Source organism: Podarcis tiliguerta, assembly GCF_965153285.1.
Source record: "Podarcis tiliguerta genome assembly, chromosome: 10".
NCBI lineage: Eukaryota > Metazoa > Chordata > Lepidosauria > Squamata > Lacertidae > Podarcis > Podarcis tiliguerta.
In genome coordinates, this window is record NC_139543.1 from 25,524,700 (window position 1) to 25,552,599 (window position 27,900).

General features: G+C 40.5%; 1 protein-coding gene across 2 annotated transcripts; it reads right to left on the bottom strand.

Moving 5' to 3' along the window:
* Positions 1-1,668: 1,668 nt before the first annotated feature.
* On the bottom strand, positions 1,669-26,606 carry YAF2 (YY1 associated factor 2). 2 transcript variants are annotated; one of them, XM_083400122.1, is made up of 4 exons: positions 26,085-26,606; positions 25,586-25,711; positions 6,174-6,326; positions 1,669-4,548 (listed from the first exon to the last, which is right to left on the bottom strand). In XM_083400122.1, exons 1-4 carry the CDS (start codon positions 26,108-26,110, stop codon positions 4,311-4,313), a joined length of 543 nt encoding a protein of 180 aa, XP_083256248.1. In that variant the 5' UTR covers positions 26,111-26,606; the 3' UTR covers positions 1,669-4,310. The 2 variants fall into 2 exon arrangements, with proteins under 2 accessions (XP_083256248.1, XP_083256249.1); XM_083400123.1 differs by lacking the exon at positions 26,085-26,606 and adding an exon at positions 25,879-25,963.
* Between the last annotated feature and the right edge of the window lie 1,294 nt (positions 26,607-27,900).

Consider the following 27,900-nt stretch of genomic DNA (forward strand, 5'->3'; position numbering starts at 1 on the left):
TCTGTCTCAGGAGACAATGCAGTGTGCCTCCAGGGGTGAAGTCAAACAGCTGGAGAATCACAGCACCTGGTGCGGCTGCAGATTCCCATAACTCGTAACTGCTGCCTCCTGCATTGTTTTTGCTGCGTTAGAAGCACTTAAGTGACCTTTTCGCCTCTTCAAGCACTAGCCACTGGATGCAGGATTCCCCCCCCCCCCCCGTTTTGTAATACTTGCTTGCAGACTGCTTAAAAGTGACACCTTAACCATGCAATTAATGGAGGTTTATTTAGAATGTATTCTGTAACATTTCAACTTGGTTGGTAACAGTATTTCGTATGCATCAGTATATCCAAGCAGCATGTTACTGAACCACACTCCTCCAAATTTCTCAGAGTAATAGTGGGTTCCACCTGATTTTATATTATTTAACTGTTGTGCTTTTTTTAAACATCCATGCCAACAATAGCTCCACAGTCTGTAAAAAGGATAAAACAATACAGCATAGGTCTCTTAAATGCACCGGTACTTATTTTTAAGAATTACGGCATTATTCACATTTTATTACTCTTCCAAAACGTTGGCTATGAAATGCCCTTTTTTAAAGTGTATTTTTCTTTTTTTGCTTAAAACGTGAATTAAAATCTCATTCCTGCTTCTATTTCATCATAATTTGTCTTTTAAGGTTGACAACTGGATGATATCCCACAGCATGAGTTAAGCAAATGTGTTATACAAATACTAATTGGCTCTAACAGAAGGGGCCCTGAGGAAATAATGTGTTTACGGTCACTTTCAAATGTCGTAACACCCATGAAGCTGCTCAGGTAAGATTCATGATTAAGGAGTGGGGTGGAAAAGGAAATTTCTGAAATTATGGAATACCTACGATAGAGGATATGATTACATCAAAAGGCCGTAGGCTCAATCCCCAGCAACTCCAGGTAGGGCTGATATACCTGAAACCCTGGAGAGCCACTGCTAGCCATTGTTGACAATTGTTGAGCTAGCAGGACTAAGGCAGCTTCCTACATCTGTGTGCCTTTAGAAAATGTAATCTTAATAACTGAATATGCCATTTACTGTTTCACCAGCAAAGCATGTATATTTTGTTTTAACTAGAATTTTTTCAAACACTTAAGTAGCTATCATACTACTTATTTTACCTTTTACCATGAACATTATCTAACACAATTTATTTATATATACAGTCGTTCCCTGGATGGATTCCGTTCGACTTCCAAAACATTCAAAAACCAAATCGCAGCTTCTGATTGGCTGCAGGAAGCTCTTGTAGCCAATCAGAAGCTGCGGAAGCCCCACTGGACATTCGGGTTCCAAAAGAACATTCACTAACCGGAACAATCACTTCTGGGTTTGCAGTGTTTGGGAGCCAAAATGTTCCAGTTCCAGGGTGTTCGAAAACCAAGGTACGACTGTATAAAAAAACCTTTGCCAATATTTAGTAGGAAATGAATTGTTTACATTGCTCCCATTATTGGTTTTTTTAAAAAAACAATATTTTTACCTGTACTTTAAAACCATTAAAACCCAAGCAGAGAATGCCTATTTCATAGCACAGTATTTTAACCAACAGTCCATGTCAGCAGTAGTCCATTTGAAAACAACAACACCCTGTTATTAAAATTAGATTTTAAGACAGCAACACCAAGAAATGAGTTATGCAAGTTTTAGATATCACATCAGACTTTCATTTTATGCAACTAACTATATTTCACAACTAACATTGTACAAAATAGATAGTACCATTGTGCCTGTAGAAGTACTGCAGTTAAAAACAGAAATAAAATACAATACTACAAGAAACCAGCAAACATCACAATTGTCAGGGGCTACAAAATTCCATTGTTCTAGCTGAAATGATATTAAGCATACGTATTTAATATTTTGGGGTTAGATTTACTACCAAAGATCCCATCTAATTTTTTCACATTGGTTCACAAAATAAATATTTTCAATTAATGATGGTTTCCCCTGTAACAATACTCCAATGGATTTTGTACCAAATCTGATCCAACAACAATAAAAACGCTAACAACCTAATCCTATGTATATCTTCTCAGAAGTAACTTCCACTGAGCTGAAATGGGCTTACTCCCAGCTAAGTGTGCACAGGATTACATCTTAAAATATGCCAGACATCCTCTTGTAACTTTGTTCTTCCAGGACACTTACTGCTGTAAGCCCCAAAGTAAAGCAATATATGGGGTGGGAGTTTTTGCTGTTGAATCATTCTATTAAGCTTTCGCAGATGCAGAGCCCTGAGCACAACATGTTTGGAGAGGTACAAGCTAGGATGTTTTCACAACTGATGCTAAAACACCTTCACCTTTGTAAAGTGCAATTCTAAGTATGTTTACTCCAAAGTAAATTCCACTCAATATAATGGTCCTTACTCCTTAATAAGTGTGTTTAGGACTACAGTCTCAGGTAAGTATAAATGCTCAAGATTGTGCTCATGGGTTTTAATCCTATAAATACTTACCTGGGAGTAAGTCCCATTGAATTCAGTGGGACATGTCTAAGTTGACATGCACAGGATCCCACTGTCAATTTATAATGCATCACTTCCAAATAGTTAGTATGCCATACAAGTGGGAAAGAATCAGAATGCACATTGTCATCAGTGGATGTCCATTTGATGGGCAAAGTCATGAGAAAAACACCCTTAGAATTACAAACCAGGTCCCCTCCCATTCTACAGTTCTAATGCAAGATTAATTTGTGCACCAAAACACTTAACTGATTGTAAACAAAATGGCAAAACCTATACTCATAAAAATATTTTATTGGAAAGTTTACATAATACCGACTGGGACTGTAAATCTTGTTCTGTATCTATATATTGCTAAATGCATAAATGTTCACAACTATGTCAAAAAACAAAGAACTGCATTTTTCCTATGATTTGCTCTATAATATTTAATAAAGGATTTTTGTTTTTCAAAGCAAAAGGCTGATATAGGAACAAATGTTATATATACACACTACTTGCTTATTTATTCACTCTGGTGCAACATTTAATATCACTGGCTTGGATCCAAAAGGCTGCACAGGGAGTATCCACACACATACACAGAATGGCTTCCAAGGCTTACCACCTTTCATCTACAGTCCCCTGCACCACCCACTCCCAAGGCTCCAAAGAACTTTGGGAAAGGGATCCGTTGCAGTGCAATGAGCTACGGCTGGAGAAGAAAATGGAAACTGCAAGCCTGCATTAAAACTCTTCTATAAACTTAAGGCTGCAATCTTATATGCACTATCGGGAAGTAAGTCTCACTGAACTCATTGGGATTTACTTCTGAGTAGACATGTACAGGATTGCAATGTAAAAGCCTCTTTGGATCCCAGCCTCTAGCTGAACTGATATATCACTATAACACTGAGCAAGTCTGGGAGAAGGAAAGAATAAGCCAAATGAGAACATTATCACGTTTTGGATGTATCAACAGCAGTTAAGATATTAAAATCTAGATTTAAAAAGAAAACAAAACAAAACAGAAAATGCCTAATAATTTGAGAACAAATTTCTGTTCAATAACATAGAATACCAGTGTATAAGGACAAGGTAGTACTATATACTTGAGTTATAAAGCTAAACAATTAATGCTTGTAACAGATTTACTTATTTTTCCCTTGTAAACATTACAATAAATGTTCTAAATGTGTGAGGAAAATATTGGAGAAGCCAGCAACATAATTCAGTAACAGTAATCTAGTAAAATGTGTCAGACATTGGCAAAAATTCATACAAATGTTTTTTTTTTTATTTAATAACATTTTTCCTATTCAACCACACCAAGTACCAGCAGGTGTTTTAAAGATAATCATTACGAAAAGTCTTTTGCAGCAATAGTTGATTAAGTTGATCTTTGACTTGCATACATATAACTATGTTTCACAATTCTCAAATAATACATATTTAGGCAGCTTGAACTATGTTATAAAAAAATTCAATTCAGTACATGCCAATAGTATAGAATCCAAGAGTTGTGTTAGAATTCACTAAACTAAAGGTGAAAATGGACTTACCAGTAACACTGCATCAAGAACATTCAAACCACATTTTCATGGCACCTTTGTATATGAAGATTAAAAAGTCATCTGAAAAGGTTTTATAGATTGCAATGAAATTTAATTTCACTGCTGCACTTGTTTTGTATAAAACTGCATAAATCATATTTGAGTAAACATACAAATCGTGCACTGTGGATAACAAGTCATGAAAATGTGGTAACTGTTGGCAGAAGTTGTGTACATTTGCAAGTTTGGAGAGGAAAGACTAAAGAAACTGGAGTAAATAAACTTTAATGAGATTCTCCATTCAGTGATGAGGCTTCTCCTCTCGGTGAAGACGACCTGGACATTCCTCTCTCTGTATTGTCAGAACTAGAGCCGCTCTGGCTGTGCTGATCTGCAGAAGCTGCACTGGAAGCAGGTGGTGACTTTGTTTTTTCCTTAAAGTCTGTAATAATGACTGTCAGATCACCAACAGTAACTTCCAAGTGTTGGGCGCTACTTCGATCCACATTTTTCAACCTGGGCCTAGAGTAATATAAATAATCAAGGAGGTCATTCAGAAATCATCTGAATCTCTTATGTTAAGGTTATATTTGAAGCCCAAACATATGTAAGAAGCTGCCATATTCTGAATCGTATCATTGGTCTACTCTGGGATGACATTTTTTAAACTTAATCTGACAACAGTTCTCCAAGGTAATAGATGGTTTTTCCCAACTCAGTTCCCAGAGACCTTGGATTATATCCAACACTGAATAAGTGGCATTCCACTTGCTCAGTGGGACTTCCCTTTCCTCTCCCCGTATTCCCCCAAAGTCTATTCCAGAGGGTCCCCCAAAATCCTCTATGGATTTAAAGGGCAACACCCACCCTTCATATAGGTGCTGTATGCTCCCTTTGGCAAGCTCCAGAGAAGTGTCTGGCCACTGTATTCTGGACCAGCTGAGGTTCCATTGAACTCATCAAAGTCAGCTTACATAGAGTGCATTAATGTGCTTCAAATGAGTTATGGCAGTACCATAGTGGCAAAATCCTCATTGCATAGGAAATTTTGAAGCCAGTACATTATGTCTAGCTGGAAAAGAATGTTCCTCTCTACTATTACAACCTGCAATTCAACCTACAGCGATTGGGGGAGTGCAATCCTGTTCCCAACAAGCTGCACACCTATTCTCAGATCAATGTCTCATCTGGATGGAGTTTCATTCCCTTCATATGACCTCTCTTGGTGGCCTCAGGTAGATAGAGAAGGGGTGATAAGAAGGGGTGATAAGACTAATTTCAAATTCTAATTAAATAGTAATGGTGTCTATCATAATGGTTACTTTTATTGAAGATAATGTGGGCAGCAGAAATTTACACCCCCAACGCATGTTGGGGGGTGATTTCATAGTTGGGAGTAATTGTTCGACCATGTTTAACCAACTGGCAAAGCTGCCTTATATTATAAGGCAATTGACCCTGGTTATATTGCATATATAACAACCATCTGACTGTATTAGCATATACTAATAAATAAAGTTTAGATTCTGTAAAAATATACAGGTTTCTGCTGCCAGTGGAAATTCATTCCACTATCTGAACCTTTCTAAAGTGCACAAGTGCAGTGTGCATATAGTTTGTCTAATTTTCAGACACTTTATTGACTGACTGCAAATTTCCTTTTCTCAATCTGAGCCCAATTAAAATGTGTAAAAGGTGAAATCTCCGAATTTTATTCCCTTTGTATCTTACTTTCCACTTTGCTGAAATGCTTCTCACTATTAAAAGACAGACTTTCATGACCAGAATTTTGAGAGGAGGTAAAAATGCTGGTACCAGATTTTTCTAGAAATCAGGGTATATAATTATTATTATTATTTATTAAATTTATATCCTGGTCTTCATCTGAAGATCTCAGATGCCATTTTAAAAAATATAGATACATGAGCGATGTGCTCAGCAACATATGAACATAGATACAGGTATATATTAGGCCCTTTCTGAAGATACACACTTTCCTGTGGTTTGATTCAATCTAACAGCGGAGTACCTAAACATCGCAACTATGTGGGTAGGGATCATTGTGTGACACTTTACCCTTTTCTAAGAATTTTGCAGAGATTATCTCATTTTGTTCTCTAAGTAACAGAAAAAGTAACATAGTTTACCTTGTTTTCTTGTGACTGTTCTTTTTGCTAGTCGTTTCCTTTTCACTTTTTTCTTTTTCTACTTTGTCTTTTTTCTCTTTCTTTGATTGTGTAGGGGGCACAAATTGCTGCGTAACCTGTTGTGCAACCAGTTGAGAGACAGGTCGAGGTTTCCTGTGTGTAAATGGATGAGAGAAATTAAACTCCCTGGCATCAGTAAATGCAGTAAATTTCTGCACGAAAATTATTTTTTTGTAAATTGATCACAGTTAACAATACACCCATTCCACACAGAACCCTATTTAGATTTGTGAATGTAGGCTTCATTTTCTAAAGAACAAGTAAACACACTTTGAATTTCTTGAAACAGTGAAGCCTCTCCTCCCCCCGACAACTTCCACTGGCACAAAAGTGTGTAGCACAAAAGTATTTTTAGTCTAACTAGACTAAAATATAATGCACATAGGAAGAAAGGAAGGTGTGCTATATCAAGTCAGACCATGATTTAGCTCTGCATTTTCAAGACAGGATACAGCTCTCTAGAGTTTCAGGCATGAGCCATTCCCAGCCCTATCCAAACAAAAAACCAAAAATCCCAGGGATTGAACGGGGGACCCTTTGGATTTGAAGCATGTATTCTACCCACTGAGCTATGGCCCTTCCCCAAGTCCCAGGAAAATTCCTAAAAAGAAAATATTATCCCATCAATGACCTTAAGATTTCTATTGAAGGGTATCCAATTTGCAGAACTCTAAGGCTAGCCTTTTTTGATAAAACCTCTGTGTGCTACAGTGGGTACAGCCACTTCACAATCTCATGCACACACACGGGATGCATGAAAACATAGCCCCCTTCTTCAGTTGATCCATGCAGATAAGCTAAGGATGGGTTTTCCATCAAATGGCTGATTGATGACTAGATAGGGGATAGTCTGCATCCCTGTACTTATTTATTAACTGCAATTATATAGCTACCACATAACAGGTGTTCTTTGGGCAGCTCACAAACAAATAAATAATATAAAACTATAGGGTTGTATCAACTGAGTGCTACTCAGAATAGCTGAACTGAAACCAGTAGTCTGCATCCAATGGTGTTCCTCAACTAACAGTAAAGTTTTCATGGAGGGATGAGGATGGAAACCATTTTCAGCAACGCTGCTTCCCACTGCACTCCCCTCCTGCCCTAGCCTTCTATAAATCTGTTCCAGAAAGTTAGGAGACCCTTCAGAGCAGAGTAAGAGAAGACAGAAGGCTGCAGAGAATTTCTGAAAAGCGCATGCTTATCTGTTGCATTGGTAAGAGCTTTACTGCCAGCTGACAAAACCTTTCATACAACACTAAGGATTTTAGTTTGTCATTTCCACTGATTTCAATACAACCTATCACAGGCTAATTTTAAAAGATAACTCAAACGACACGTCTTACATATTTTTTGGAAATGCAATTTTTTACATAAAATTTCACTGAATTAAAAAAGCAAACTGCAAAAAGTTGCCAAAGTATTTCTTAGAAACTAGTCATTTAAGCTTACTTAACGCGGGTGGCACTGTGGTCTAAACCACTGAGCCTCTTGGGCTTGCCGATCGGAAGGTTGGCAGTTCGAATCCCCACAACGGAGTGAGCTCCCGTTGCTCTGTCTCAGCTCCTGCCAACCTAGTAGTTCGAAAGCAGGCCAGTGCAAGTACTGTAGATAAATAGGTACTGCTGTGGCAGGAAGGTAAACGGTGTTTCCGTGCGCTCTGGTTTCTGTCACAGTGTTCCGTTGCGCCAGAAGCGGTTTAGTCATGCTGGCCACATGACACAGAAAGCTGTCTGTGGACAAACGCTGGCTCCCTTGTCCGGAAAGCGAGATGAGCGCCGCAACCCCATAGTCGCCTTTGACTGAACTTAACCGTCCAGGGGTCCTTTACCTTTTACTTAACCCAGATTCTCTAACCAACAAAATGGAAGTAAAGAGTATTCTAATTTGTAGGTTCACACTTTTAGGCATACAGTGATAAATTCATTCATGCCCTGGACAAGATAAAGCAATTGGCAAATTTAAAAAATAATCATTGAGGCAGTGAAGACTGCCCCAATCCTAAACAAGCAAACTAGAATGTTTGCTTGGAAAACCAGAGGAACATTGTTGCAATCCCAGCAAAATATAATTTTTCTCAACAATAGTGTAAAACTTGGGTTCATCCTATCTAAATAATGTATGTATTGCCACAGCATGTTTTAAGATTGGGCTATGGCTTTCCTGTAAAGGAGAAAGAATAAAACATTATCTAGCAAATTAAAAGACTTCAAACAATATGCATATATAAAAGGAATACTTATCACAAATGTACAATAGTAATGTATTCTAAATAGCATCATAAAAAACTGTATGTGCTCAAATGTTTTAAAGGATGATGGAATAAATTACTAATAACTGAATGATAGCAAAATAGACCTTGCGAACAATATTTGTATTACACCACTCTTATTCAAAAACAAAGCAGCAAAATTTTGGCAAAAGTGCTGTTTTACTCCAGACGTGTTATTGTGGGGCATGGAAAGCAGTTCTTAGGGTTAAGATCCATTTTTTATATATAATATTTTTTATTAATTTTCACAATTAAACATTATCATCGCACAAATATAAAAAGAGAAAATAAACCAAAAAAGGAAGATAATAAAAGATAGAAAAAAGGAAAATAAAACATTTTCACACCATAATAAATTCAAATTTTGGGATTACTTAGATCCCTCAACTTCCCCCCACTCCCTCCCCTGGGTCTTTTGTATTATCTTAATTTAAACATGTCAATAATTTTAATAGTTGCCGAATTTAAACATTCTCCTCAATACTACAAGTATTTTTTAAAAAACCTGCTACTGTATTAACTTCCTTACAATGCTTTTGTAAGTATGCAATAAACATCTTCCATTCTTTTTTTTATTTGCTGTCGTCTTGATTTCTAAGTCTTCCAGTTAATTTAGGCATTTTGGCATACTCCATTCATTTAAGTTGCCAATCTTCTTTAGTAGGGACTTGTTCTTCTTTCCAGTGTTGGGCTAACAATATCCGTGGGACCATTGTTGCATACATAAACAAATTATTGTATTCTTTTGGTATTTCCATTCCTGTAATACCTATTAAAAATGCTTCTGGTTTTTTAACAAAGGTTATTTTCAACATTTTTTTCAATTCATTGTAAATCATCAATATAAAAAGTTTTGGGGAAATGATTTACAGAGTTAAGATCAATTTAAAGCAAAAACTGGACACAAGTTTAATTTTCTAAACAATAGAATACAAATTGAATCAATTAATAGAGAATAAGATGTTACTGCTAAGTGACCCTTGCAAAAAAATTTAAAAAGCCCTTCCACCCTCAAATTAATTCACATGAAGAAGCACAATCACCCACTGATCTTCTGCAAGCTCCAATAATTAATAACTATTTGGAAAAAATCTGAAGCTAGAAAATTCATATGCGATCAAAAGAGATTGTCAATTCATTAAATACACCAGGCATAAACGAATACAGTAATGGTAATATTAGGAGGTAACAGGTCACATGTCATCCCTGTGCAAGATCTACTGAAGTGAATAGCATAGGGCTTGTAAGTATTCCTTGCTAGACTACACCTTGTATCTACTGACATTTAATTAAAGTTGATTATGTATATGACTGTAATTAATAAACATCAGACTTCCTCACCCATGAGACTAGACCGTTATTACTGATTTTTTTCCAAATTTAGTTTTAATGATATTGATTTTTATGTTGCATCTGTTTTTATTATACTGCTTTATTGCTTTATGTTCTATTTTTGTAATCCACTTACGACTTTAGAGATGGTTTTACATAAGGCTATAAACCTGTAGTCTGAAGGCTTAAACTCACATATCTAAACAGGGCTAAATATATGTAACTGTCTATTGGATCCCAGCCTAAAATTACTCAAGTACTGTATGGATTGTATCCCTTGGTGATGGTAAGGATTCCTTCAGCAGAATGGAGAAGGGTGCAATTCTCAGCAATCCCCCTTACCACTCTCTGCTCTGTCCTGGAAGGTCCCCCACCCTCTGCAGAAGACTTAGGGGTCTACAAGCTGCAAGTGAAATAGCTGAAAATTGCTTCTCTATTAAACTGATTGAAACCTTGCCACCAGCTGACTGACAACATAAGATAAAACATTTTATTTCAATTTCTATGAAAAAGCCAGTTCTAATTTCTGAAAGCCGCTTTGCCATTTATCTATTTATTTGTTTTTGGCACTATGCAGACTACTTTCTGAAATTTTTATTGGCATGCTAAAAATTGCTATACGTCAGTTCTTAGCCAAACATGTGGGACTAAGTTCATTTCATTAGTCTTAAGGAAACTTAATCATATTTAAAGATTATAAGAATCATTATTATTGAAATTAGCTGCCTTGCACAAGTTGCTGCGAAGATGTGTGGAAATATGTATGGACTGTATTATGCAATTTCCACCACTGAAAACCAACCAGAGGAGAAATGGTCTGGGTTACTAGCAGATATTTGCAGGCACCTATGGTGGGAAAAAGAGAAGGCTGGACAGAGCTGGTGTTTCCACACTGCATCTGCTGAAAAGCTTCTGACAACCAGTGCAAACTGATTACAGTTCACATTCATTGCCAATGCCTACTGCACTGAACGACTATAGCAGGATGTATACGGCTTTCTGTACTACTGCTCAGCAGTGCTTGCCAGTACAGATTCTAGAATACTGCTAATTGGAAGGACAGGCTTTGCATGCACAACCACTGGATTTTAGTTTCTTTTTAAAATCATTTTATTAATCAGATTTATATATACAGACATTTTTCTTGTAATTGTAAAAGTGAGCTTAAGCACCTGAATAACCAGATTTGAAGTTGGCTGAAAAGCAAATGACATACATGTCACCTTTGATCCCTGGCCCAGAGTCCCATGTTTAAAGCTCCACTTTAAAACAGCTTGAAAAACAAGCTATGTCCTTGATTTACTCTATTTCCCAGAAAAGCAGTTAAGGATACATTCTCATTATTACATGTTTATTGTAGATATCACTAGCAAGAGCTGCAGCTTGCAAAGTTTTAACAATGTGTTTTATTTCTCACTCTAATGTTCAGTAAGTTTGTCTAAATGAACCCACATTATAAAATGAGGCACTATCTTGTGCTCCATTACCTTGTAAAAGTACAGCAGCATGACCTTGGTCAAAAACAAGAGTGGTGATATGTATAGGAAGCACACCAGTGGAAATGAGATTCAGTTACTTCCTCTGCCTCACTCAGGGACCATTGCCCTAGGACAGACTGACAGACACACACATACACACAGAATATGCCTGGTCAGTTTAATTGCTAACAGTCATTTTGGCTGTTCTTAGCATAAATTAAAAGAATGAGAAAACCGACTAAGCTGTTAGGAAAACACAGAATAGCAAAAGACAGTTAAAGAAAACAAAATATAGTAAGAGCTAGCAAGAGGTTTGTATTTGTGATCTGAATTACTTGGGGTAAATGTTAGGTAACAACTGAATACAGCTGTAGGGTGTTAAAATAAAATAAATTTGGAGGCTAGTGTACAGGATTATTTCTTGGCAACTTGCACAGAAGACTCAAGTTCTATTTAGAACTTTGTTCCTATAGCTTCTAAGTCCTAAGACATAATCCATTTTTATTGCTGAACACTTTGAAAATGTAGAGCAATTTCCTTTCTATATTCCTCAAGTCTTAATTTCGAGTATCTTCCTGGAAGCCTCATTGCAGAATAACACAAATAATGTAGACTTTAACTGCAATATTCTGGAAATCTGTAACTAACTCTTTATTTTTCAAAACAATGAATACTAGCTGGCTACAATGGTACCTTGGGTTAAGTGCTTAATTCATTCCGGAGGCCCGTTCTTAACCTGAAACTGTTCCTAACCTGAAGCACCACTTTAGTTAATGGGCCTCCTGCTGCCACCGCGCCGCTGGAGCACAATTTCTGTTCTCATTCTGAAGCAAAATTCTTAACCCGAGGAACTATTTCTAGGTTAGCGGAGTCTGTAACCGGAAGCGTATGTAACCTGACGCGTATGTAACCCAAGGTACCACTGTATATGCATTCAGCAGCTGAGTTGTTTAGTAGCCTGTAATGCCTATGGGGCATAAAAACACAGCAACACCTAGTTAATGCCATGCTATTACACAATCTAAGAGACTATCAGCAGAGATCCTGTAGAGAAGACTAATTCAGCAAAGGGCCACTAGAAGGATATTAAAGAATAGCACATCTGAAAGAGGGCTATAAAGTGCAGCACTGTCCTATTTTCTTGCCTTCTGAGGAAAAAGCCCAGGAGCTTCCCAATTTACATGATATAAGTGGGTTAGAAACTCAAGAAGCACACCCTTCAACTAGAACCATGCTTACAACCCCTTCATATTATTATATAATGCCTATCCCTATTTCCAGGGATGAAGGCATGCCATTTTTTTACCTTGTTACCCTAGCCTTTTGTTTCCTAAAGTGGGAATTTCAGATGTGGTGGCTTACAATATCTTACAAAGTATATTGTGTGTGTGGATGTTTCTGCATTTAGGCCAGTCTTTCCTTGTATTTGTAGTTCATTTCTCTCCCCCTGCTCCTTTCTTTGCATTACTAACAATAATTATTCATTTATTTGCAAGATAGCTGATACTTCCTGCATGTAGTAAACTCTGATTGCACCCTAAAATCAGAGTTCAATTTTCATTCCTGGGAAAATCTAGGGCACAATTCACCAACCTGGCCCCCAAAGGCTTTCATTGTCCCTAAGCAGGTGTCCCCGACTCATTGATTATTTTTTTTAAAGGTAAGGTAGATCTCTAGCCTGCTTAGAAAGAAAGTTATGGGGCAAGACGGTCAGGACCTTTCAAGCAATTTCTGTGAAGTGAGTGTGAGCATGGTGTGGCCACCTTTGTATTTTCTGATTCTGAGGAACACTCCCTGTTGCTATTAGGCAGCATCACCATCAGAGTGTGGGTGTGTGTGCACGCATTTGTGTTACTTTATAAAAATATTGTGTGATCTCTACAATCAGAAACAGCAACACATAGCTCAATTCCCATGGTACGCATAAGATGGTTTAGGCCATCTTTCTCTCTAAGTTTGTGTTATGTCACACTCCCCTTGGCAACCATTTTGTGTTATCACAAACACCCAGCAGCCTTTTTTGTGACTGCCACCCCACAGCACTATATCAAGCTTCAAAATGCGCTCACTGATCCAAAAAGGTTGGCTACGCCCAGGTTTAGGGCTTGCGTGGTCTGCCTATGAAACTGGTGTGATTAAGAATGTGGTTCATCAGTTTAGCTAGTGCTGTTTTAACTCCTATCCGGAAGGAAGGCAGCAGGTAGACTCAGGTTATCAGTCATCCAGATTGTGATATAACTAGTTTCATCACATGGTGACTCACCATATATATGGTCCTGAAAGAAAACTGATACATGATTATGGCTTCTTAACAAGCCAGCTGAAACCACCTGGTCAACATGAGAATCAATAGAGCAATGGCAGAACACAGAACCAACTCAGGATCCTGCATCTACTGGCTGGTGTTACAGTTCCTTTCATTGTAGTTTTGTGTATACAAAGTCTGAACTAGAATGATTATATTGAGGACATAAAACAATTGACCAAGTGGTATATTAACTCTAAACAGTATACACAAGATAGCAGAAACAGCTAAAACCTATACCCTAAACTTGAATTGCCAGTTTAGGTTTAAAACCTACTTGTTACTTTGGCTGTCTCTTGATGCAGTAAAAAGAGCAAACAAGGCTCTGGTAAGACACACAGCTCTTTCCTTTCTTTGGACTGCAGCCAAAAGCAAGTTACATGAGCAGTAACTCCTGTTAGTGTTAAAAGCAAGCAGTGTGAAAATACAGCATCAAACATCCTTTTATTGTCTTCTAAATGGTACCCAGAAACTAGTTTTTAGCTCCTTATTCACAGCTCCCTAGCTCCATTTTACTTTTCTTTCAAATAAAAGAAATTGACTTTCTGAAGTGTGAGACAAAAAAGACTTTCATTTATATTTCCAAAATTTAGCCGCATTCAAGATCTAACATCAAAACTGTAAGATGAAAACATCTGTAGCATATGTAATATACCATGTATATTTATTATTTGAATATTCCAGAAGATAATTTCACCAATGATTAACTAAAAGAAAAAGACTGACATTTAACAGTGCATTAGAATCCTAAAGTTGAGTAATTCTGTAGTGACCAATGTAACATTGGCAAGATTCTTTACCTATTTTGTATTTTAGCTAATATTATTTAACTCCAATTAACATTAAACTTTTTGTTAACTGCCTTGATCATCCCTACAAAAATAATCAAAAAGTATGCCACAAATTAAATGCTTTATTTTTATTGTGTTTTAAAAGCTGTGACCAATGTAACAATTTTGCAACCTGAAGAATTTGTAACTTAAGATAGGTGTTTTCTCTAAAAGTAAGAATCAGGATTTTTCCATTTGCATCAATATGCATAAATAGCAAATATTTTATGGGCAAGTGTCACACTTATGGTAGTGCTTATTGGAAACCGTCAAAAAAATGTTTTCTGGAAAATGAACGGTGTTCAATTTTAAGATGACCAATGTAAGATGTGAAAATTCATTGATAGCCAAGCCATCTACAAATAAATGCCTCCAAAGCAAGATTCTGTGCATTTCACACTTTACTAGGCATTCATAAGTTGCATGTCAGCATCAAGTCCATGTGGGAAGTCAAAATGCTCACAGCAACTTAGGCTTGTTATTTGTTTCTGTTCAACCTAACCTCTGTCATTTGCAGGGAAGACAAATGCCACAGAAGCCCTCCTATTTAAAAAGATGATTTCATACTAATGAATATCATATTCCATCACTTGTCTAACAAATTGCCTTTTCAATTTACCAGGCTCAAACTCAACAACTTTGCCAGATGACTCCAGCGCATCAGTGGCTGCTTCTGCGCTTTATTTCAGCATAATCACATTTCCCATAGGGACATCATTCCCTGATTATTAAATAGTGTTGTGAGTTGGGGGGAGGGGGTAGGCTGCATGCTGAGACCTTTCTAATTCCTGGGCCCAACAAGTGTTAAAATCTAACCTAGGATTCAAATTCCTTGGATAGCGAGGCTAACTTCCTGGTGAAATAATGGGCCATTAAAGTAACAAAGGAAGTGGCTCGGTGCCAGACAATAAATGGGTTGGCCCTTCTCCTCCAACTTGCTGATAGAAAGACAAAGGGTAGAATGGAAAGTTGAATTATGTGAGATAGAAGCTAGAAGCAATAGTCTGGGAAACGAGAGAGAGAAAGAGGGAGAGAGAGAGATGGTGATGATGATGATGATGATGATAATTTATTTACACCCCACCCATCTGGCTGGGCTTCCCCAGCCACTCTGGGCAGCTTCCAATAAAATATTAAAATACAGTAATGCATCAAACATTTAAGCTTCCCTAAACAGGGTTGCCTTCAGATGTCTTCTAAAAGTCTGGTAGTTGTTGTTCTCTTTGACATCTGGTGGGAGGGCGTTCCACAAGGCGGGTGCCACTACCGAGAAGGCCCTCTGCCTGGTTCCCTGTAGTTTGGCTTCTTGCAATGCTTGATTTCTGCTTGAATCTCAGGCTGCAGCTATGAAAGAAGCAAGACTCCCTTGGGGTCTTAATGCTGTGAACTCCTCCATTGTAGGCTCAAGTTGTATATATATGTGCAAATTAACCATATATCATAAAGACACCGCAGTCTCCACTGTACCTCATTCTGAAGGAAATACAACCCCTGGGTAAGTACCTGGAACCCCCTGGAACTTGCACCGCTCAGAGACTGGGGTGGCATGCAACAATATACTGACACATAATTATATTATCTTTCTTCTAAAAGCAGTAACATATGTTCACTCCGCCCTTACCAGATTTGTCATTCAGACCGTAAGCTTTTTGAGGGCAGGCACCTTTTTTGTGTAAAACTCTGTAAGATGCTCTACATTGCTTTGGGGGCAATCCTATGTCAAGAGCCACTGGAATGAACAACTTTGGATGCAGCAGATCTCCAATGGCATTAAGCTGCCAACATTAGTTCAGCCAAGCATACACTTGCTTAACTTGCTCATTCTGACTCAGCTGAGGCTCAAGCCCGCTCAGCTCAACCACATGTCCTGGCTACTGGTGTACAACACTATTTTAAAGGCTTGTTTTCCCTGTGACAGACCTAGGGAGAACAACAACAGCAGCCCCGCTGCTGAACAAAGTCTGGATCTGGTGTAAACGTACTTCAGCTTAATTTACACCAGCTTGCTTTGGGCCAGTTTCTTCTGCATAGGAATGCTCTCCTAATAATTACTACCATTTCAGAGAATAAAAGATGACAGTCCTAAAAATAGGTTTAAATGACACCCATGTCAACACATTTATGCTAGGTAAGTTGCACCATTGTGGTGTTACATCATAAAAAAAATGTTGTACATAAAACACATTTCCGTTAATATCACATTTTTTTAATATCAAGAACATCAAAGCGGAGAAAAAAGTTAAAACATAGTTTTTCCTTTTCAATTGTTGGTGGAGAATGTATGTGCTGTGTGACTAATCCAACACACTCAACCAATTTAAGTTTTATTGGCCTTAGCTAGTATGATTTTGTTTGAAACATAAAATTTATAGTGATTACACCAATGAGAAAGCAGAACTATCAATACAATCAAGTGTCATTAACCTTTTCTCTGTTGTCTTGGGAGAGGTCTTTCACTGAACTTTAGGGAGGGGAAATAGAAATATTTTGAGTTGTACATGGCACTGCTGTTGTTTTACTCACATGTAAAATGTCATTTTGAAAAACAGTTGCCAGATATTGAAATTTTCTGAAATGATATTTAAAATGATTTGGACGCATTAACTATACATGAAAATGAAAAATGAGTCTGCAGGTTGCCATTATCATGGAACTTCGCAGTTGTATTCTGATTTGCATTATTGTAAAATGGAGATGTAATGCAGTCATGTTTAAGGAGTTATTTCTTGATCACTATGGTTTTTAATGGATATAAAAGTCACGGCTAGCAGCCCTCATCTTTGACCATGTATTACATCTAAGCCATAACAGCCACTGTTATTTCAACTGATCCCTAGAAGAGAATATGCTAAAACTAAGTAACAGCATAAAAATAATCCACCAGTTTCTGTCAATACGTCTGTGGTTTATATGCATAATAGACTGGACATAGGAAGTTATGCTGACATAAACCACATTCATAGGATTGCTTGGCCCATTAAAGATATCTGAAAGACCCTGGCCAGAAAAAAATAATTATCTTGATAAAGAAATATAAAGAATTTCATCAAACATTCTTTACCAAATTGTGGAGCCTTGTCAAAGTGTGGTGACACCTTATTTCTCCAATGCATCAGTATGTTGTTGGCTAGTAAAGCTATTTTGAATGATTAGAGGCTAATTAATGTATATCCTGAGGCAAAGACATAATAATAATAATAATAATAATAATAATAATAATAATAATAATATATTATTATTTGTATCCCGCCCATCTGGCTGGGTTTCCCAGCCACTCTGGGCGGCTTCCAACAAAGATTAAAAATACATTAAAATGTCACACATTAAAAACTTCCCTAAACAGGGCTGCCTTCAGATGTCTTCTAAATGTCAGGTAGTTGTTTATCTCTTTGACATCTGATGGGAGGGCGTTCCACAGGGCGGGCGCCACTACACGAGAAGAATCACTGTGATAAATTTGTGTTTCGCTTTGGAGGTAAAATCTCTCACATCTGTATTGACTACAGAGTAAGGAATGGATGCAGCTATGACAGGTGTTGCTGAACTACAGCTTCCATCAACCCTGGTCACTAGCCTTGGTTACTGGGGTTGAAAGAAGTTATAGTTCAGTAACAGCTGGAGGGCCAAAGGTTATTATCTATATTTGAGCTAGGACATTGTTGGGTCCTGTTATGGACACTTAAAAATTGGGTATAAATATTGCTAAACCATAATATTCCTGGTTTTTGTTGCTGGCATTGCTTTGATGTTAAAACAAAGGGAAAGTACCACCAGCTGAAATAATTTCTTGCAAAAATGAGTATTTTATTGTAGATGTATCACATCTCACAGTCTACCAAACAAAATAGAATTGCCTGAAATATAGTGTTAACGAAATATATTCCAGTGTTCCAATCTACAGGAGATGTGCAAGCCCAAATGGCTTCTGGCTGCAGATCTTCTTCAGTGATTCTCAACTATGGGCATAAATTAGATGAGCATCGAATACTAGATGCACTGCATTGATTTCAATAAGAATGCACATCCAGATATACATCCTGTCAACATTCTGGAGCAAGTACAGCTGATGAAGGCATAAATGTTATATGAAAATTAAAAATCACTGATTAGATTTTTCGTAACTCCCATGTTTTCATAGAACATGAGGAGAACTCTGCTGGCTTGTATCAATAGTCTTATCAAGTCCAGTGCTCGTTCTCCACAGATGGCTTTATAAAGACAACAAGCAGTGAAATCTAAAAAGGCCCCAACATGATTATCACTGTTATTGCTGCACCTTAGATTTATTTTGTGAAAACATGAAGTTACTTTATTTCTCTTCTTTGATATTATTGAATTTTCATACACAAATGTTTTTACTTTTGAAAGCATACAGGGACTTTCACAATTAATCTTTATTTTACAATATTATGCAGTAGATTTCATAGTATTCATATCTGTCATATAATCTAGAACAGAGTAAATGAACACTCATAATCAGTAAGCACATATATATTAATAAATACCTAATAAACTGAAACTGCAAATTTCTGAGGACTTAATTACTAACATTTCTCACCACTGAACATTTAACAGATTGCCGTGTAGCCTACTGCAATATTTGGCAGTGGTTTTACAATGCAAAGCAATGCCCTTTGGGAACCATCTGAGGCTATCACTTCCACACAGAAGGCACTTATCCTCAAAAGCACAATAGCAAGGGAATTTGTTCACTGTATCACCTGGCAGTTATGACACCATACATTTTACAGAATAGCAATCTTCTCAAATCTGAACACCAAATATGGTTTCAGACCTGCAAAATCTATTTGCATTTCATTTTATTTGAATGGATAGCATGTAATGTCTTTCAAGTGCAAATTTAGAAAACGGTGTCAACATAGCTGCTGGAAACCTGATATTACATCTGTATACAGATTCACCCTAGAGCAATGCATGGCTGCCTATGTATGAATGTGAGAAGACTGTTATATATAGTTGCATGACTGACATGGACAAAAACTGGTCTTTTTGTATAAAATAGCAGCCCAAGTTCTAAATGTTTTGCTTGCTTCTGAATTTACCCCTTAACATTTTATGCAAAAATCATCAATATATCTGACCATTTCTATTATTACTAAGTGAATTCCCTCCAAATTAATGAGTTTACTGAAACTCGTAGGTATTACGAGTTGATATCAAATTCTATCTGTATCAAAATGTATGTATCAAATTGAAATATCTGATATTCTAAGGACTCTGGTGACTACATAATAGTTTATCACAACTGGAATCAGTCTCAGAAACTCTAATGCTGCTAAATTAGTGTTTTAAAAGATACCAATAACCAAAGGTATCTGTCAATAATTTTAAGATGTTGCTTTTTGCATCTCTATCCAGGGAAGGATAAAGTCAAACACATATTCCTGATGTAGACAAAATTCCTGAGATCTACAGATGAAGAGCGTATACAAATTAAATAAATAAATATTTGTGAAATACTCTAAACCTAGTTGAGGCATAAAATAGATTACACCCATCACTTTTCAGAGTCCCACCATCCCCTACCAACTAGATGACTAGAAGTACAAGGACCGTTTCCACTGAATCCTCCTTTCTGACAAAGAAAGTGAATGGGACTTCATGATCTCTGTACTTGGACAATTTAACAAATGTGTAACCAGAATATTCAGGTTTCCATGCCAGTTTGGTGCCAACAGCCTTTCTTGGATAAAGTTTGGTGTGTAAGGAAGTATCAAAATCATTTCCATACAGTATAAGTAAATGCTAGAGGCAGCCAATGCTCATTTTATCTCTTTCTAGATCCCTGACCTCTCATACTCTTTTCACCCACAAAACCACATTTTCCCTACCTCTTCTATTGAGGCCATTGCAGCAAGTGCTATACTCCTGTGCCCACCAATCTGAGAGCAAATATGCATGACCTTACTATACTGTATCTGCAGTTTACAAAAATATTTTTCATGCCTTGTATAATTTAATGTTTAATTCACTATTACAAGTTAAGGTGATGGCCATGAACTCAGCTAGAGCTTAACAGGGAACAGAAAAATTGGTCTGTTAATTAGCCATGATAAATAAATGGAACATTCATATTCAGTGGCAGTATATCTCTGCTTATCAGACACTTGAGACAAAACTAAAAGAAATGATTGTAACTTAATACCTTGCTTGTAAGCTTTTAGAGGCATCTGGCTAGCTGCTGTTGGAAACAACATGCTGAACTAGATGAATCTTGATCTAATCCAGCAAGGCAGTTCTTCAAAATCTGTCACTTATTCAAATATTTTAATATCTCCAAGGACATAATGGGAGGAAAAGAAAAACCACTTGTGATGCAGCTGAATAGTACCAAAGGCAAGGAGGAAGCACTGTAGAATACCAGGCAGGTTTCCAGAAACCAGAAAAAAATAGTCCTTGATGCCAAAACTGCTTTATTTATGTATTTATTTTATACAGTGAGCTGCCAGCTATGATAATGGTGGAAAACATTAAGCATAGGGAAGCCAAGAGAGTATACAGGTTAGAAAGATCAGGCAAACTGATGTTTTACTGAAAATTCATAATGTGGAATCCAACTAAGTCACAATCAGATTAGGCCCACTGAAATGAGTGGACTTAAGTTACTCATGGCTGAGCTAAGTCCACTGATTTCATTGTTCTACTCCAAGGATGGCTAGAACAGTGTTGGCCAAACTTGGGTCCCCAGCTGTTTTGGGACTACAATTCCCATCATCCCTAGCTAACAGGACCAGTGGTGATGGATGATGGGAATTGTAGTCCCAAAACAGCTAGAAACCCACGTTTGGCCAACACTGGACTAGAACCACTGAAATTAGTGAATACTAATTATGCCTAAACAAGGTACAAAAAATAGTAAGAGAAGGCATATAATATAAGCAATATTAGCAAGGTTATTATGAAGACATCAACCTGAATAATTGTTTTGGTAAATCTCCACTCATTAATTTAATACACTTTGGCACAGATATTCAATATAACAATGTATGAATAAAGATATAGCTTTTATTATAAAACTGCATCCTGTAAGCCTTGATTTGTGGATGCAATCCTACGCCTTCTTACTTGAAATTAAAACCCATTAAACTCCATGCGATTTGTACAGGATCAAGATGCGGAACTGCAAGCCTGCACAGACATGTATCTCTCTTCCTCTCTCTCTCGCGCACGCACACACAAACACAGAGTTCTCCTATGACTTTTTCAATCTGGGGGTATCAGTTCAGCATTATGGGAATTGGGCAGGGGTGGCTAACCTCTTTTGTCCCAAGGAAGCCCTCTGGCAACTGCATGCCAGTGATGGGTGTGGCCATCCCACTCTCTCACAAATACAGACACAGGATGCAGGCCCTCCTGTTGATCCATGCTGACCAGCTATTCAGAAGGGGTTATCACCCCCTGCCTGCTTATCAACTGATCAATCTGATGACTGATGAGAGGTTGGGTGGAGAGGTTTAAAACATGCTGTCCACCCTAGTGCTGTATCTTTGTTCCCCCCTCCCTTTTTCCCCTTCTTTTTTTGGTCACTGCCAAAATTGGCAGGTCTTGGGAGAGGCAAAAAATGCCTGTGCCAGGAAACAGACACCCCTGATCTAGAGTTTTGGGGTTGAGTGTAATCAATGTACACATCCAGAAGGTGCTCTTAAATAAGTGTATGGAGGCTAAGGTCAATTGGATTGTATTAAAGAGGGCAAGAAGGCTTTGGAAGGGGTTAGAATGCCTGCGATAGATGGAGTTGAAACATCCCTATCTCCTCATTTTTGAATACACGAGTAATAGCAGTAGCTAGGAAGCCATTTTTATAGTCTTCCTAGGCCTAGTCTCTTCTTGGAGAACTGAGACCTGGCTATGCTGATGCATTCTCTTGTTATGTCCAGGACTGACTACATGTAATGTATGCTACATTGGGACTACAATGTAGACTATTTTGTAGCTGATGTAGAATGCCACCACCTGCCTCTTAATGAACATTGGAAGGTGTGAGCCTATTCAGCCAGTGCTGCAGCAACTGTACCACTGCTAGCACACTCCTGGCTCAGTTCAAGGTGATGATGCTTATTGTGGCCTAAGATCCAGAGAAACTGTCTTCCCCTATGCCAATGCTGCATGTACAGTTAAGGCATCAGACCTCGTATACTTTCACTTCACCAATAACAGCAGCTACCAAGAGGGGGCCTTTAGCACAACTGCCCTGAGGTCCCCCTGTTGATAGCAGAAGGTGTTATTCTATCTCTGCCCTGCATAAGGTTTAGAAGATATATTGTCTCTTATTATGCCTAGGTGTATTGTTTTACATTGGTTATAAATATTGTTGCTTTAAAATTATGTTTTATTTGCTCTGTGAGCCTCAACGGGCAAAAGTAAAGCAGCATATAAATATTCAATTAGTAAATACGTAATCATTCATGCATATGCTTCAGTGCATTAAATCTCAATCACTGAGGTTTAATAAACCTGTGACTTACTGGACTCTCAAGTACAATACTTCCACATTTTCCCTGTAATGCTGCTGCACAAAATACTTGTTTTTGGATTGTACAGAATTTTCCAAGCAATGGAATGCATCGAACCTATAAGGAGTATGTAATAACCTAAAAAGGGTACATAATTAATTTTAAATGGGCAAACAATATTGCTGTGAGTAAAATAAACATTTCTACATAAATAAGCCATCTCCTAACTGTTTGTCACAATTTAGTGTGACCGAGAAAGAGAAATCATGAGACAGTTGTGCAGAGAGGACCAATCTTCATTATTAATGTCCAGGAATCACCATGGGTGGGGAATGGATTTACTTTTTCCCTCAAGAGTATCTCAGACTATAACCTTTTACATCCACTTAAATCTATGTAAATGGATTTTATTTTCCTCCAGGAAAATAAGTGTTGTATGGAGACAAAAACCTGACATCTGCCTATGTGTGGCCCAGTCCCAGAAACAGCTGCTGGGGTGGTCCTCTGACATGAAGCATCTGCCACCATTGGAGGAAGATGAAGAGCACAGGAAAATGCGTAACTTTACCAGTATCTGTTGGAAGGTAAAGGCAGAATGTGGAAGGTGAGGATGAGAAGTGGAAAATATGTTTGCTTTAAGTTCCTAGACCTCACATGTAATCTAATGGAAGGCCAGTGTGGAAGCAAGGGTTACCGTATTTTTCGTCCCATAGGACGCTCCGTCCCATAGGACACACCTAGTTTTTTGGGGGGGAAATAAAGGAAACATTTTTTCCTTTATTTTCCCCCCAAAACCAGGTCGGGGAAACCAAACCAGGTCGAGGAACAGCGGGATGGCGGTGCTGCGCCTCCCTGCTGTCCCCCGAACTTGTGGGGCTGGCCGATGTCTGCCCGGCGCGCGGGGCGCTCTGCCCTCACGCTGGGCGGCAGGCTGCTATCCGCAGTGTGGGGAGCCCCGTGGGGAACTCCTGCAGGACTCCCCACGCTGCGGATGTCTGCCCGGCGCGAGGGGCACTCTGCTTCAGGGTGCCCTGCGCACCGGGCGACAGACTGCTATCCGCAGCGTGGGGCACTCTGCTTCAGGGTGCCCTGCGCACCGGGCGACAGACTGCTATCCGCAGCGTGGGGAGCCCTGCGGGAACTCCCGCAGGGCTGCCTAGGCTGCGGATGTGTTCCCGAAGCACCGGGCGCTCTGCTTTCAGCGCGCCTAGCACTCCGTGAAGCAGGCTGCTATTCACAGCCAAGACAGCCCTGCGGGAAATCCCGCAAGGCTGCCTAGGCTGCGGATGTCTTCCTGAAGCCTGGAGAGCGAGAGGGGTCGGTGCGCACCGACTCCTCTCGCTCTCCAAGCTTCAGCGAAAGCCTGCATTCGCCCCATATTTCCCCTTCATTTTTGGAGGGGGAAAAGTGCGTCCTATAGGGCGAAAAATACGGTATCTTCTTAGTCAGCACTGTAGAAATGCCCAGTTGCTGACTTGCTAGTGGCTCCTGTAGTCATCAACAGCCTATATGCCAGGAGCTGCTGTGCAGATAGCAACTATATTTTCAAGGTGCTGACTGAAACAACTCCTGCCTCAACCACGGCCTCCCAAAAATTACCAGTAAAGGCGTGTTCCCCCACCATGGTAACCCCAAAACAGTAGTTGGGAACTAATCACCTCAGCAGCTGCCATTCTGCACTCCTCATTGCCAGGTACCTCCCAGGGATTCTTCCTCTCTCCTCACACATATCCCACCCAACATTAGGAAGGGCATTTTGCTATTAAAGCAATACATGACAATGGCCCTCACTTCAGCAAAATATCAGCAAGTATGACACAGACACAAACAACCAAGAGACTGTTTGTTGACACCCCCCTCTTGAAGTATTCTAACACTTCAAGTCATCTTTTAAATGAGCTAACAGGGACTATACGCAGGCCTCAAAAAGAAAACCCAAGCCCTTATCCATTTCTGTCCTCCCTTCAACGGAAGACGACTTATTTTTGCACAACATGTACAACGGACAGCATTCACATTTAGTCAGCTAAGGGTTTTTTTAAAAAAAAAATATATGTACATAGGGAATGCTATATCACCATGAGCAGGATTAAAAACAAACAGCAAACTCTCCAGACATCTGCACTGTTTGTGTGATCACAGCAAAGCAAAGCAAAGCAAAAAAAAAAGCTGAGGAGGGAAAGGAGCTTATTTTATATCCCATTCCAGACTGCATGACTGGCAAATCGAACCATTGAGGGTGGTGCGAGAGAACGTGTGCCTTTAAGTTCACAGAAAAGAAATTATCTCTAAGCCTGGGGGGGGGGGGGTTGAGAAAGAGACCATGTTTACTGGGCAAGGGCGGGGAGAGGAGAGGAGGAAAGGAAAGCAGACGGAGGAGGAGAGTGGAACTGAGGAGAGAGCTGGTGCCTGCAGCGCATCCACTCCCTCTCCTGTCACCCTCTCCTGAGGAAGAAGGAGGGAGGGAGAGCAATAAATAATAAAAAGCCTGCCCTGGTGGCTATGATGGTGGCGGCGGCGGCAGCCTCCGGGCTCTGCTCTTCTTCCCAGCCGGCGGCCCCCGGACGCCTCTCCTCGGCCAGCCCCGCTCCCTCCCTCCCTCCCTCCTTCCTTGGGGATGCGGGTGTCACCAGCGCAGGCCTCTCTGGGCCGCTCACTCACCGGGTGGAGGTGCCCTTCCTCACATCGCACATCATGCACTTGAAGGCCTCGGCGCTGTTCCGGAAGGTGCACACGCTGCAGTCCCAATAGCCCTCGTCGGAGGACGGCTTCGGCTGCCGCTTCGGCCTAAACACCCCCCAAAAAGAGGGGGCGGCGATAAGGAGGAGGAGAAGGAAGAGGAGGAGGAGGAGGAGAGAGAAGGAGGTTTAAGGCACAAAACAAGACATCGCTCCCTTCCCTCCCTCCCTCCCACTCGCTCGGGGCCTCGCTTCGCCCCGCCGCTTGCCAGCTACCTCTTCGCCGCCACCGCCGCCCGCTCACCGCCATTCGCTGCGCTGAGGGGACGCCGCCGGAGGCTTTGGCAGCAGAGGGGAGGGGGGAGAAGCGGCGGCGGCGAACGGCAGCCCCCCTCACAGCGCCGCCGCCGCCGCTTCTCCCCCTCAGCAGCAGCGGCCTGTTGCAAGTCGGCGCCCGCTTCCCCTCCTCCCTGGCTCCTCACCTTGTGGGGCTCTTCTTGTCTCCCATGCCGGCTCCACAGACGCGTCTCCAGCCCGGCGCGGCCCTTTGTGTATTTGTCAATAAGGAGGAGCGAGCCGAGGAAGCGGGGGGTTGGCTCTCGAGCCCAGGCAACCAAGCGAGGAGGAGGAGCCGCCGCTGCCGCCGCGCACAGCGCGCGCCGCCGCCAACAACAACGGCCGTCCGCTGCTTTACTGCGGCCGACACCGCCGACTACCGCAGCCTCCAGCTGTCGGGGGAACTCCTGCCGCTGCCGCCGCCGCCGCCGCCGCCGCCGCCGCCGCTTCTCCTCTCCACTCCTCTCCCTTCCACCCGCCCTAACCTCACGCCTCTTTCTTCTCCCTCACGTGTCCCCCCGTCGCCAACCAGCGGCAGCCCGCAAGCCAGGCCAAGGCCGAGGCGCCCCAGACGGCGGTGGTGACAACCCTGAAGTCGCTCCGACTGCGGCGGGATGAGGGGGGAGGCAAGCGAGAGGAGGCTCCGGTGCTTTGACAAGAAGACTCCGCTGGCTTTTTCGCGGGCAGGCGGCCTTCCTCGCGCGCGCGCAGATAACGCCTCAGGAGTATTCCGTGGCACAAGCACAACCAGAGAAATCATAACCTTCCCTGTGTGCCGCATTCATTAGCACCGAAGGAACGGCAGCGTCCCACTTCCAACCTCAGCCGCAGTCGCTGAGGTTGGAATTCGGTTTGGGAATCCCCACACTTCGCTCACCATGTAAACCCAAGGTGCCTCATACCTTTGGATTCCGTGTTTTTACACTCTTCCCCCGCCCGTGGAAACTGCAGTCTTCCAGCGAGGGTTTAGTGGCGGAGCCAATGGAAGTTTCTTTATTTCAAATGTTTCCAAGGCCATCGCCTCCCCCCAGGTGGCTTACATTGGATAAACATATTAAAAGGAAGCATTAAAGCGTACAATTTAAACCAAGGAAGCATTAAAACGTACAATTTAAACCAAGGAAGCATTAAAACGTACAATTTAAAGCCGCAGTTTAAGCTAAGTAATAGCACATTCGCTTAATAACGACCGAAGACTCCCGACGCTAAAACATTTCAGTTGAAATCCAAGGAAAGCTCTTAAAAAGCTAGCATATCCATCCATATCTCTTACAGATAATATATAGGATAGAAGCTCACAAATAATAACTATACAGTCACTACTGCCCACCAGCCTTACAGTACTGATCTTAAAGGTGGGCACAGGAGTAGCAGCTGTATTTTAAACAGGGCCGCTTCATATACGTGTAAAGGTAAAGGGACCCCTGACCATTAGGTCCAGTCGTGACCGACTCTGGGGTTGCGGCGCTCATCTCTCTTTACTGGCCGAGGGAGCCGGCGTACAGCTTCCAGGTCATGTGGCCAGCATGACTAAGCCGCTTCTCGCGAACCAGAGCAGCGCACGGAAACGGTGTTTACCTTCCCGCCAGAGCGGTTCCTGTTTATCTACTTGCACTTTGATGTGCTTTTGAACTGCTAGGTTGGCAGGAGCAGGGACCGAGCAATGGGAGCTCACCCTGTCACAGGGATTCGAACCGCCGACCTCTGTGGTTTAACCCACAGCTCCACCTGCGTCCCTCTCATATACGTGTAGGTGGCCCAAATAAAGTCAAAGCCCCTAGATCAGGTGCCCTGCACTGGCAATGGGGAGTGAGGCCTTGAATTCAAAAGACAAGCTACAAAGTAAATGTGTAGTTTGCTCCAATGCCACCTTCCATGCCAACAGTGAGGATTGGAGAATCCTTACTTTAGCCATGCTTATTTCCTTAGGCACCAAAACAGCTGAAAATATCCCCTTCCATT